Here is a 13,931-nt window from a genome sequence, read left to right as displayed (position 1 = left end):
TACTGAACAGTTGAAATGCCACTCTTACATTCATTCGCTGAAACGAATTAGGATCCAAGTGGCAGAGGTCAGTTTGTAGCAAACTTTCAATCCGGAAAATTCAGGAGACGAGTCACATTCGTAAACTTTTCTGTAGAATGAATAATCAACAATATTGCCAGTATAATTAACCTGTCCTTTGTCATGAAAATTATTTCTTACATATTTAAATATATGTGGCGTGTCTGAAAATGCCCATAATTTTCTGTTGGAGTCAGCTGGATTGGAAATATAACACTTCAGATTCTTCATGTTACCAGATATTCCTAAGCATTTCCACAACCATCCGATGTGAAACCAATGATTCGGACACCTACTTGCTCTAATTGTATGATGACTTGAATTAGAATGTTTGCAATTATATCACCAGGGGTGGCGTTCCGGCTAGCATATATCGCTATGGGTTGTATCCAGTGATATAGAAAAGGAACAAACATAAAACTAGAGCATGATTTGCCAACTGACCCTTGCTTTTATCTTCAGTAAATTTCCCCAAATCAACAAAACCATTCACTTGCAACGATTCAGAGTTAAAGCGAATTTCTTCTCGTAACTTCACCTCGTCAAATATCAACATCCCTAAGCGTTCATGTTCCTCCTTTCCATTAAAAAAATCTGCTATGGTAGTGGTAGCATGCTCATTTATGCCATACGAACATTTTAGGCCCTTCACCAAATTTCTCAAGTGGGATTCAGAAGGCAAAGGCAGTAAGTCATGATTTAAACAGTGCCGATAACCCTTGGGAGACTTTATTTTTTAAAGAAGTGCACAAAGAAGAAATTCATCACTATATCTCATTCCTTTTTTTACTTTTCGCTTGACATTTTTTTAACATTGTATCGACTATACTGTTTTTTGCTGAGAGAACCGAATTGTTTTGACTCAGTGAAATTTCTCTTTGATTTCATATCAGAAATGTCTTTTTCAAGCGACATTGAGTTGATTTTGCGTTCTAATGAAATTACGTTTCTGATTCTTCAATCTCCTCTTTAATAGCGCAATTGTTTTCCTAGCATCTGCGACATTAGAGCTATCTTCAACTGCTGAGCATACAGGTTGATCACTATCACTGATATTTACGATCTGTTCAGGGCTTTTATTAGAGAAATCTCTTCGTGTGGATTGCCTATTCGTGGGGGAGTTGCGTTTCTTAAGTGCCTTAGAAATATACTTGGGGTAGATTAGGAAATATGTGAGGAAATGCTTCTGGTTTTAATTTCCAGCGCTGTCTTGGTATCTCTACGATTTCACCATTCACCGTAAACGAGTCTACTTTCACTAGAAAGTCATCACAAAAATGAATGTCACAAATGAAACAGTTATGAGTTAATTTTTGGTCTTTTCTATGGATAGCCTTCTCCCATTTCAGTAAAACACCACTCTCTTTAGGGGGCCTAAAGAAATGCCTACCTGAAGATGATCGGTCATATCCAGATTTGCAGCCGGGTACAAAACGCGATTGCATGATGTGATAGTTTCCTCCCGCACTGCCTTATAGCACAATAGCGACAAAGACCGAGGTAACACTTCTCACACCACTCATTCGTGAATACACTAATAATGCAAACTGTCGAAACATCTCTGACAGCAACAATAATGAGCAATAAAAATTACTACATCTGAAGGCAAATATAACGTGGGCTAATGGCCAAGGGTCTCTGTTGACATCACAATCGCCTGTGCTGCCACCATGCGGGTGTCCCACCAACCTCTTAAGCTCCCTGACAGGCGAACGGAGAAGATGTTGCACTTCCTCTTCGATTCACAATTAGAATTAAAGAAGGTCAACAACCTATTCAATAGAAAGTGTGTTGTACAAGGTGTTCACGACATGTTATTTATTATTGCTAGTACCGGTTTTGACGCTTAATGGCATCATCATCAGCTAGAAATTACAAAGTGGGCAGGCTACATAACATAAAATTGTATACATGATACATGCATTGCAAAGTACAAATGATTGAGTGTTTTTACATTAAGAGCTAGATGAATAATGAGTAAAATATGATGGCATAATATAACGCATAGAGGCGTCATAGTCTAATGAAGCAGGTAGGTATTGTACAATAAAATTGGTCTGATGAATGAGAGTAAAAGTCTTAGTATAATAATAAAACGATGCGGTAAAATTGTCCATTCTTCTGTTGTTATCAATGGAGATATATAAGTCCAGGTCCAGTGTTGTGTGTGGTTGGCAAGACCATCAAATATTTGTTTAAGGCCGGTACACCTGATGTTGAGTGGTTGAATAAGGTTGAATTTTGAGACGCTCAACATAGGCGATGAAGCTTAAAAGGAAGATAAGCTAATTTAATGAAATGGATAGCTAAAGATGGGTGGAATAACTATTCAACATACTGGCGCAAAAACAAGCAACACATGAGAAGAAACTTAACAATCTCAAAAATAACGCAAGGCTAAACAGACCAAAAATTTCTAATAAACAGAGTACCCATAACCAAGAGTCTTTAATAGAACATTTTCACCCCCCAGTAGTTAACTTGACAAACTATCAGACAAGGAAAATCAGATCTTTGAAAAAGGACCAAAACACAATTGGCCAAATCCAAATAAAGTTAATATCGCTACCACAACACAAAATCCATAACCTAAAAAACAAAACTGATAGTAGTATATACAAAGCAACCTTCGCAGAACGAGAACATATCACTAGACTCGCGAAGAAAAATAAAGATCACAACCTTATCATTACAAAAGCCGATAAGGGCAATACGACCGTTGTCTTGGAAACTGACGAGTCTAGTGTCAGACCTAAGACGAAACGCTGGTTAATAGAGCAAACGCCTGAAAAGCCTTACATCTGATATGTTTTTGATACATGCTCTATTGGTGAAAAATATCTAATTCTCTCCATGGGAATTTAGAATTTTCCATTCAAAATTGTTAGGCGGGCAATAATTCCATTGTGGAGATTTATCTCCCGTATGCAGTTATCAGACTGTGCCTCTTATATAGGCTTCTGATAAGCTCACCTGCATACACCCAGCGTCAGTGGGTAGGGTCTGACACATCCCACTCTGACGAGTCTAGTGTCAGACCTAAGACGAAACGCTGGTTAATAGAGCAAACGCCTGAAAGGCCTTACATCTGATATGTATTCCAGCTATTGGAGCCCTACTCTGACGCGCTGTTTTCAATGAGCAGTGTGCACACTTAACACAGAGGCTCTCTTAGTACTAGTATGAACTGGTCTAGAATTACAATTTAGACCTATTCCAAATTATAGCACCACAGTTCACTAATTAACTCAAAATTCAACCCTGAAAATAGCCGTTTATTAAGAAAAGCTTCTTCCTCTTCACTTTTATTAAATCTACATTCATTTTATTCCAAATTTATCAGCAAAGATGGGGTTTCTCCTCTGGCTTGGAGGAAAAACTTGCCTTCAAATCAGATGGATTTTTCCCTTACCGAGCTCAATAGCTGCAGTCGCTTAAGTGCGGCCAGTATCCAGTAATCGGGAGATAGTGGGTTCGAGCCCCACTGTCGGCAGCCCTGAAGATGGTTTTCCGTGGTTTCCCATTCTCACACCGGGCAAATGCCAGGGCTGTACCTTAATTGAGGCCACGGCCGCTTCCTTCCAATTCCTAGGTCTATCCTATCCCATCGTCGCCATAAGACCTATCTGTGTCGGTGCGACGTGAAACAAATAGCAAAAAAATATATATATATTTTTTCCTTCACCAGTGTAGTGAATTGAGATTTTCCGACTCAATTAATTATAGATTGCGATTTTCTGACTCATCGGTTACTCCTAGGAACAGATAAGTTTACGGGCATAGTTTTTGCCCTGGGACTCTACACTATTCGAACCCCCCGCCCCGATAAAAAACAAAGAGTGATCACAGATATCCGCGGCCTGGTCGTTCCAGCTCTGGAACTTTGGACTGTTAGATCGGCAGCTTAGTACTGTTCGTTAAAAGTGAGAAAATGTGTGGTTTGTCATTTGATCGAGTATTTCATATGAAAGCATTGCTTTTAATCGTGTCATTCTACTGACGTCATTGTAATGACCTGTGTTCATTTCAATTGGGGAAACTACTAATAGAGTCTTTCCGAGGATCCAAAGAGTCAGGTGGAGTGAGTTTCTGCCATTATAATGAAATCGCCCCAACCTGATTGTGACTGGTGGTAGGCAAGCGGGCCTACCATTACAATGAAAATTCCTTAATCCAGTCTTCGTATGAGAAAAGATGTTTCTTGTCTTCCCCGTCGCGTTTCTAGGGTAATGTTGAGAGCTGTGCAATTTAATACAATCTTGCTCACTACGTGTACACTAGCTAACCTAGAATGCTTTATACAATGTAGAATTCCATAGTGAAGCACGGGTACATCATCTAGTATATATATACAAATACAGGTAAAAAAAAAAGGGCTTGGGCATGCAGTTAGGCCTGAACAACATTTATGTTAACCACAAGAAAATTAACAAACAAGCAATTGCCACTCTGACTGATATTTAACCTTAATCCTACTCTAATAAAATGATCTTGTCTAGTGTTACGCCTACCACAACATGCTAAAAATTGGACGTAGAAACTTAACTTGGTCGATTCCCAGCCATCAGCGATATTCACATGGCCGCTGGTGTCACAAGGTTTAGGCCATCATGACAACAAAGCCAGGGTTGTAGCAGTCAAACTGTTCACTTTGGGTGCTGCAATCATTGTCCTTGGAATCCTGAAAACTCCTGCAATACAGATGATTTATCAGGCGTTTGCTTCACCACTCGTGTAGTACACGTGTACTAGATCTTGCCCTTAATGATTGGCTGACACTTGACTACAGCCTGTGTACGGATGTGAGTCCGATCCAAACACCATTAATTTAAGGGAGTTATTCCCAGGCAATATCAGTCCTTCTCAGCGGCAATTAATGATACGCACACGTCCTCTATCACGATCCGCAACCGCGATCCGAACAGTTTACTGCTACTCACCGATCTTAATCAATCTGCCAGATCACGCACATCGATAAAGATTACTGTTCATACTGTCTTTTAACTAGCAATAATTATTTTACATGCGAGCCACACCTTGGCGTCACTTCAATATTTACTGACTAGATGGAGGTTACTATGTTTCTTTACATGTACTGTTATTCACCAACGAATAAATCAGTTTACACAGCACGTACATTGTGCAATTAAATATTCACTGTCAGAAAACTGAAAGTTTGCGTCTAGCATCCAGCTAAGTTCAAATACATTCAACTGAATAAAGCGTCCTCAATAAAAACACTGCGACTGTAGGCAGCCAAATACGACTAACGATCAGAGCAGGAATGAGAAAGCTTCCTCCTCTCTGCGTTCTATTAAAGCCTCGCAGATTTCGGTTAGGCTCGGGGTGTCCCCCTGGTATAGTGCGTCTCTCCAGCGACTACTCCTGTTCAAATGGCTTTCCGTTAAAAATGTAGAGCGCTCTCATCAAACACAAATAGTCAATATTTTCGCACACAGGTAATTATAAATTCTCATCTATCTCTCTGAATAAGTCACACTGTGGAATATCGACTCGGGGACGGATTTCTCACGTAATATTTGAAGATTTCACTCCAGCAGTAACGAGGTTGGTTAATCTGGATGTGTTGTCTGGTGACTCCCAGTCTTCAAATATCTCCCCTATCAGCTTTTGGTTGATTGAATTCAAACTCGAGGGACAAAGAGGCCCTACACGCAACCGGCGCACCCATCATGTGTCCCATCTGCGCCTAACCTTACAACAACGCTCAATCTTCCTCCGTCTCCCTACACTTGGTAATTCACTACCCGATATCGACATATTCACACCTTTCTCATCCTCAAAACAAAAATTAACAGATTCCTTTGAAGTCCTCTCCAGGTTTTCACTTTCTTCCGTCCCACCAACCCTTGACCTTTCTTCTTCCTAATTTCTGAAACCGACACTTGCCAGTTACCGTTGTCATTGTTGTTACATTGTTACTGTTAAAATTGTTAATTATTGTTGTTACTTAATATTGTTGTTTATACCTTTGTTATCTTTTAAACTTATTATTGTTATTATTATTATTATTATTATTATTATTATTATTATTATTATTATTATTATTATTATTATTATTATTATTAGTGTAAAATGGCCCTCCATAGGCTGTATCTAATAATTAATTAAATAAATAAATAAGCTTTGTTACTGGCTCGGTATCGACTTGTCTCTTACACAGGCGCGGTCTAGCACTTAACTGGCCTTGACTCCCATGCAATGATGCTTTATTAAATAAGCCCACAATGTTATCCATAAATAAATGTTATACCATTGAAGCAAATACCAATATGGTTCATTCTCCTGTTACTTCGTAAAAAATATATGTGAATACGTATTTTTTTCAACTTCCCATAGGCCCTTTTTAACACTGTGGCTCAGTTTCTTTGTCTGCCTCCTCCTCAGATAGTAACAGTTGACGTTCTGCAAGCAAATGTTCCTTCTCTGTTCTGGATTGATAGAATATCTCGTAGAGCCTAAAATTTCCTCTCATTACCTTTGCATTCATCGCGTGCCTGTGCTCGTACCTGGGTTGGATCCTCATCAATGAGAGTGCCTAATGAATGTGTTGTGTGTGTTGATATGTCATTGAGCATGGTCGGGAGCATGCTGCACACTGTTCCGTGTTCGTCGTGTGGTTGTTGTAGCTTTAAGACGGAGGGTAGGTGGGAGGGAGTGGGATGGAGTGGGTTATGTCTTGTTTGTTTGTGTGTGTGGATTTATATTTGCTGATTCTTTTTAGATATGTATCTTTTAGAATAGTTTGTATTCGTGGCCTAACAGTAAGTTAATGGATACCCCTGGCAACTACCGCAGTAACCACGCTGCTGCTTTTCTCACAATCCTGCGCACGCACACACAAAACTCGTTGACAATAAACGATCGCCTCTTTATTATACATCGCTAGCCGCGACAACCGGTTGTACAGTGCCTGTGTGGTACGTCGCTGGATCTCAGGAAATAGTGAAAAGAGAAGACGTTCTATTAGCCTCTACAAAAACGTTTCTCAAATCTGCAGAAAGTTTTCAAAACATGCGAGCCTTTGAATTCTTAGAAAGGCCACGGCTACCATTGGCAGAGTTATAGTGCGTCTACTGTACCTGATGCTTACTACAAGTAAGTTTTTAGACAGCAGGAATATTGTCGTGATGGATTGTTGTATTGTAAAGATTCGTGGAACAGGTATTGCCGGTAAATTTTCAACGGGTTCTCGCCGATATTATGATGCCAATTTTAAGTTAATGGTTATTAAACACGGCCGGCCCCGTGGTGTAGGGGTAGCGTGCCTGCCTCTTACCCGGAGGCCCCGGGTTCGATTCCCGGCCAGGCCAGGGATTTTTACCTGGACCTGAGGGCTGGTTCGAGGTCCACTCAGCCTACGTGATTAGAATTGAGGAGCTATCTGACGGTGAAATAGCGGCCCCGGTCTAGAAAGCCAAGAATAACGCAGGGAATAGGTATTGCCGAGAAATATTCTACGGGTTCTCGTTGGTATTATGATGGCAATTTTAAGTTAATGATCATTAAACCCGCGGAAATGAAGACTAATTGCACAGCCTCAAAAGAATTATGGCATATCGAAAGCCAATGTTCGGCGTCTAAAAATAGTCTAAAAGTGCGTACTGTACAACAGGGGCATTCGTATGATTTTACAAAGAACTTTTTGAGCCTGATTTAAATATTTGAACGAAAAAGTGGGTTTCTTCTTGGATTCAGAGAAATACGGTACTATAATTTTTTCAGAATTAAATTAAACACACACTTTCATGTAGTCTTGAATTTAAAAATAGCAAACAAGTAAGCCATAGTGTAGATATCATCCGCGGAAACACAAGTTTTGAACAAACTGATTGCCGTTTCATACAGATTTTAATGCGTATGAGTGGGGGGGGGGGTCTAACTTTTGTATAAAAATCAGATATAACTCCAATCCGCTATAGCAACTAAATTTGTCGCTGTTATAAATTCTCGTTGTAAAGGACTTCTACTGTACTTAATTAAATCTAAGTACATGTTTGTTCCCCTGAGGGACATCATTAGCTACACACAATACATCAGATACAATACACAAGGACATTACAAATAAGATGTTTACAAACTCTGTTAAAGTTTCAAGTCGTATAGTCAATAAAATTGATGTGAATTGTTCACTGAAATTCTTGATAACAAAGTTTGTGGAAACTAACATTTGTATCGTAACATTATAAGATGAACGTTGATGTGAGTAAAAACCTTTGGTTTAGAATATTTCTTGATAAAGTATCTGTAACCCGTAGTGGGTGAGCTGCAAGAAAACGTTTAAGTTTTTATTCTGGATGAATAGAACTATTGGACGGCGATCTCAAGAGTGTTTTCTATACATCAAGAAATTGTAATTTTATTTTGTTTTCTCGGTGAAAATTTATTTGAAAATTATGTTTAAAAAAAATGTAGTCACTTGGTGTTTCAGTGAAGAAGGTTGTGTGAAAATGTTTTGTGTATCTCGAGAATTGTTTTTCTTTCTTGACAAAGACTATCCAAAAATTATTTTGGAAGAAAATTATTTAGAAACAAACTCTTTGGAAATGAAGAAAAATTGTGTTATTATGTTTTGTGTATCCCAAGAACAAGATTATTGGATAAGACTGTTAAGGAACTTTTAAAAAATGCCTCAAGAGATTTAAGACATTTATTATTCCAGTGATATCTAGAAAACTTGAAGATTGTATAATTCGGTCTTGCTGATTTTATGTTTTAAAATTTTGGTTCAGTTTAAAAATGAACTTACACGTGCAAGAAATTGATGGTTCAATTGGTGCGTCAGCAATTTCTTCATAGCTTGTCGTTTGCTTGATGCCCATATAAGGTCAGGGTTTTTGTAATTGGTTGTAATTGGTTTTACATGGAGGTGTTTTCCGATTGGCGGTTTGATATCGAACGATTTCCGGTATGATGTGAGGTACGCGTGTGCTTCCGTTTTCTTGTTGCTTTTCGTTTTCGATCTTTGAAGGGGTCGGACGCGCGACGCGCGCGATCCGGACCTACGGTGACAACCTACCCTTAGGTAAGCACTTTTAATTATCTTAATATTTTGTAACATGTGATTTTGGTTTGTCTTTTTCCTCTTTTTGAATTTAACTTTCATGTATTTCGGCCTTTCTTCTTAAATTTCACGAAATTTAAATGTTCTTATCCTGCCAGGAAATCACCTCGGATCTTAGTTTGGGCAACTTCATTTATGCCTCTGTGTTACACGAGGCCACCTTTTGTTTGGAGGTTTTCCTGTTTTAAAATTTCTCTTAATCTTAATGTTGTAATGGGTTAATTTTCCATCAGTTTGCCTCCAGTAGCTCTGTGTAAAGAAATTATGAGAAAAGTTTGTAGTCGTCCTATGATGGACCATCCAGAAGATTATTTGTTATATCCTATCTGGTTTATGGTTTGAGATTCAAGTTGCAGTTGTATTTCTGTTCCTATTTCACGATCTGTTTTCTATACGTTTCTTTCTTTTCTTGGTTTCTCTAGTTAGATTTTGTACGAAGGGTATGGGTGAGTACGTTCTTTTCCTTACAACATCCTACGATCTTACAGCCTCATAGGGTCCAAGTCCGCTTTCCACACTATTCCTGTATGTAGTTGTCATTTAGAACCTTAAGTTTTTAAGTATCCTAATCCGCATCTTTTATGTTATTTACGATTTTATTTTTAATGTATGTAGCCAACCTTATCCTTGCTTCCTTTGTGTTTTGATAACTTGCGCGATACTGTTAATACCGTATTGCTGCTATCGGGATGATGGTGATGATTACCTTTTATTATTATTATTACTTCGACGTTCACATTTTATGCATCTCTTGGCCGCGAATATTAATCCAGGTAACAGTATCCTTAAAATCTTTGATAGACATTCCGTTAAATGGTATTTAAGAATGAACGCTTCAGTATTCCAAGTCAGTACAGGGGTGAAGCAGTAGTTATTTGTAGAATTGAATAATGTTCTGTCTGAAATTAAAAGAAAACTAAGTATAAGTGAAGAAAGATGGAAGATGAAATAATATATATGATGTAAATTGCATTACTTGTTATTGGCCCCGATGTGCACAAGAGGACTCACCTCGGCTGAGGTACGTGTCTGTTGGAATCCAAACGTGTGGAGGGGAAGTGAGAGGGCATCTTCAGGGCGGAGGAACAACCTGAGTGTCACCTGGTGTGTGACACGTTAAGTTTGACGTGTCTTTCTAACTTTCTCTTTAATCAGTTCCTCATATGAGATATTAATCTTCTCAGAAAGACCCGTCGAATTGTTCCTCTGGTCCAGTTGAATGTAAATTTCCTCGTATATGCAAAGGATATTCATGTATAGTTGGTAGTCTGAATATTTTTTGGTCATCCTTTCCATTTCTGCCTTTCCTAGCTTGATGTAGTCTGTATTTTTTTGTTTTGTAATCTTTGAATGTGTTTTACACTGGTTATCTGTCAGTACATTATTGACTGAATATTGCTTTTCTTTTCTCTACAGTACAAGCAAGAATTCAGAAGAGTGTATATCAACTGTACATCAATGAAATCATCTAGTTGTGTGTATTCCAGAATATGTGAGGAATTGGGATTGAAGATCTCTGGCAAGAGCGAGAAACATTTTATTTATGCCATTGAAACATTTTTATCTACTAATACAAAAATGATGTGAGTATCTCCCCTTGGATTTCAATTTTATTAAGTTTCTACTTATGTTTCTTACAAGCTCTTTCTTGTTCCTTTTTCCAGCTTGCTGGTCTTGGATGAAATAGACCAGTTGGACAGTAAACGGCAAGCTGTTCTCTATACAGTGTTTGAATGGCCTTCAAGGTATAAGTCCAGTCTGGTTCTTATTGGAATCGCCAATGCCCTGGATTTGACAGACCGAATCTTGCCTCGTTTGCAGGCTCGTGTGGAATTGAAGCCAAAGTTAATGCATTTTGCACCATATACCAAGCAGCAGATTGTCGACATACTCACAAAAAGACTTAAAGAGGTAAAGTACACTACAGTAAAATCCTTATTCAGACGTTTCTACAGGGATTTAGAAACACTTGCTACATTCCCTTGAACGTCGTTTCTGGAGTTGAGAGGAGAGTATTAAGACACATTTGCACTCAGACCCATAAAAGTATTGTACACTTTTTAAAACAAATGTAATGAACTGTTTGTAGAAGCTTTAAGTGTTTAAACGTTGTTTTTTGATCACGCTCTTCGACCATGAATTATTTCAAGGTTCACTTGCCCACCATCTTGAACACAACACCACTTTGTCTTTACCTGAGTCGAAGGTGGGAGTTTTAATATTCACACGCGCTCTACAAGGATGCCTATGCACTTCCTGAAGGTTTTTTCAATATTTTCTTCATTAGTAAGCAATTGCATGACTGTTTCTTTATCCATAAGTGGGCTATCACAAGGAAAATATGCACCGTACTTGTCAGCTTCTCATGATTATGTTCCTAATCCTTTGGTAGACTATCGCACAACAGATACGGCTCAACTTCCGACAATAAGCGCAGGTTATTGAGCAAGCTAATCGGAACTTCCCTTGCTCCCCAAAGGTGCAGTTTACCCTGTGAAGTTGTGGAATTCAAGGCGTATTCCTGATAGCGCACAGCTTCCCTGTGGCTGGGGCTCTCATCACTCTCCATTCAGCGCGCAGCTTCCCTGTGGCTGGGGCTCTCATCACGCTCCATTCAGCGCGCAGCTTCCCTGTGGCTGGGGCTCTCATCACGCTCCATTCAGCGCGCAGCTTCCCTGTGGCTCTGATCACGCTTCATTCAGCGCGCAGCTTCCCGGGGCTCTCATCACGCTCCATTCAGCGCGCAGCTTCCCGGGGCTCTCATCACGCTCCATTCAGCGCGCAGCTTCCCTGTGGCTGGGGCTCTCATCACGCTCCATTCAGCGTGCAGTTTCCCTGTGGCTCTCATCACGCTCCATTCACAAGGGATCACACACAACATTTTCAAGGCTGGAAGAAGCACGATCATACTAAGCGGAAATTGCAAAAATTTGTGACACGACAAACAGGTAACAGGTAGGTACCCTCTTAGAGGCAGGCCTGCCCAGGGAGTGGTGCCCCTGTCTATGCGAGTCCCAGAGCACACTGAGCCGGTGCGTAACATATGGTAAAGGATCCCAGTTCAGGGTAACGAGCGAAGACCTCAACGGCAGCAAAAGCAGAGAATATGATTCCGTAAGGTGAAGCTGGCGGAGGAGGCTGCCCGTTCCTCTGGGGTTAGTACACATGGAACCTACTGCCTTGTGGGATGAGGAGGGATCCTCTAAAGGCTAAGGGAGTAAACCCCGAAAGAAAATCCTCAATTACGCTAGGCCTAGCAAGCCAGTAAAAGAACTTATTTGTAGTTGCTTTCAAAACACATAAGAGCCTCGGAACGCATTTATTAACTAAACTAAGATGCCAGCATGAGCAGACTCATGTCAGGGATGATGGTTTATGGCCTGATGATAGACAGGGTCTTGCAAAAATCCCGGAGGAGACTAACACGGATTGGGACCATCAACTTACTCAATCTCAAGGAAAATGTGAAGAAGTAGTGGACCTTAAGGAAAGGAGGAAATTAATGATTCTGGGGCTGAGTGAAACCAAATGGATAGGGAAAGGAATGAAGAGATTAAGAAAACAGTATACACTTTATTGGCATGGAAATGACAAAGAGATGAGGAACGGTGTTGGTTTCATCATGAGTAAAGATCTAGAAGGAGTTGCTGACATTCAGTATGTTAGTGAGGGAATAATAAAGGTGACTGTGCATTTAGGGAAAGAAAAACTAACTTCGGTATACGTGTATGCTGTAAAGAGGATAAGAACCAGTTTCTTGATGATTTGGAAAATGTTATTAGTAAAGAGAGAGTAGTTATTATAGGAGATCTGAAGGCATAGATTGGGACAGGTAGAACAGGATATGAGAACGTAATGGAACCTCATGGATCTGGTGGAAGAAATATAGAAGATGAACATCTCCTTGACCTCTGTATGAGGAATGGGTTGGTGGTGAAAAGTAGTTTGTTCAAGAAGAGACAGAGCCATAAGATAACATAATACAGTTGGGATGGTCTACAAAAGACTGCAATTGATTATGTCATCTCAGATGAAGAAAGGAGCAGAATGGTAACAGATGTCAGAGTAATACCCAGCAAGAGTTGACAGTGACCACCGTCTATCAGTAGCAGACCTGAGAAACTTCTATGTGCCAAAAGTGCAGAACAAGGAAATGACGAAAATCAAAGTATGGGAACTCCAGAAAAAACGTAAGAGAACTGGGTGTCAGAACTGGATAAAAACCCTGTTACCAAGAGATGAAAGGAAAAATGGAGAGGCAGAAGGGACCAGACTAAGGGACACATTGCTTAAGGAAGCAACTGAAGTTTGTGGAAAGACAAGTATGAAAACAAGGGAGAAGGAAACACCTTGTTGGAAAGAAAGTGTCAGAACAGCAATCAGGGAAATAAATCCCTTGCGGAAAGAAAGGAATCCGAAGAAAAATAAACTGGATCTTACTAGAGATGAGGCAAACATCGGAAACCTCAAAAAATTATACCGAAACAAGAAACTGGACGTTAAAAGAACAGTTACGGAAGAAAGGACCAAGGCATGAAATATATTCACTGAGAAACTGGAGGAAGACAGCAGAAGCTACTCTATAGCTAATGAATACCATAAAGGCACTTGAAGATGAAAACAGAAATCTGGTTAGGACAGAACCATTTCGACCACCTACTGAATAGACCAGTTCAAGAACAAAATACAGAACTGGAAATCCAAGCCCACAATGAGGAACTTCCTATCTTCTGGACAGAAACTGAAACAGCCTTAAAATCTATACCTAAAGTAAAATCTTCAGGTG

At 39.6% G+C, this 13,931-nt stretch overlaps 1 protein-coding gene across 2 annotated transcripts in view; it reads left to right on the top strand.

Moving 5' to 3' along the window:
• The window catches only part of Cdc6 (Cell division cycle 6), a 128,553-nt gene that overhangs the window by 55,018 nt on the left and 59,604 nt on the right, over positions 1 to 13,931 (top strand). For both annotated transcript variants that reach the window (XM_067151841.2, XM_067151842.2), the window contains 2 exons: positions 10,562 to 10,728; positions 10,810 to 11,056. In XM_067151841.2, coding sequence (XP_067007942.2) covers positions 10,562 to 10,728; positions 10,810 to 11,056 — 414 coding nt within the window. The remainder of the gene's footprint in view (positions 1 to 10,561; positions 10,729 to 10,809; positions 11,057 to 13,931) is intronic.

The sequence above is a fragment of the Anabrus simplex genome, chromosome 7, assembly GCF_040414725.1.
Source record: "Anabrus simplex isolate iqAnaSimp1 chromosome 7, ASM4041472v1, whole genome shotgun sequence".
NCBI classification, from domain to species: Eukaryota; Metazoa; Arthropoda; class Insecta; order Orthoptera; family Tettigoniidae; genus Anabrus; species Anabrus simplex.
The sequence above is the reverse complement of the archived record's forward strand: the minus strand, read 5'-3'. Positions and strand labels throughout refer to the sequence as shown.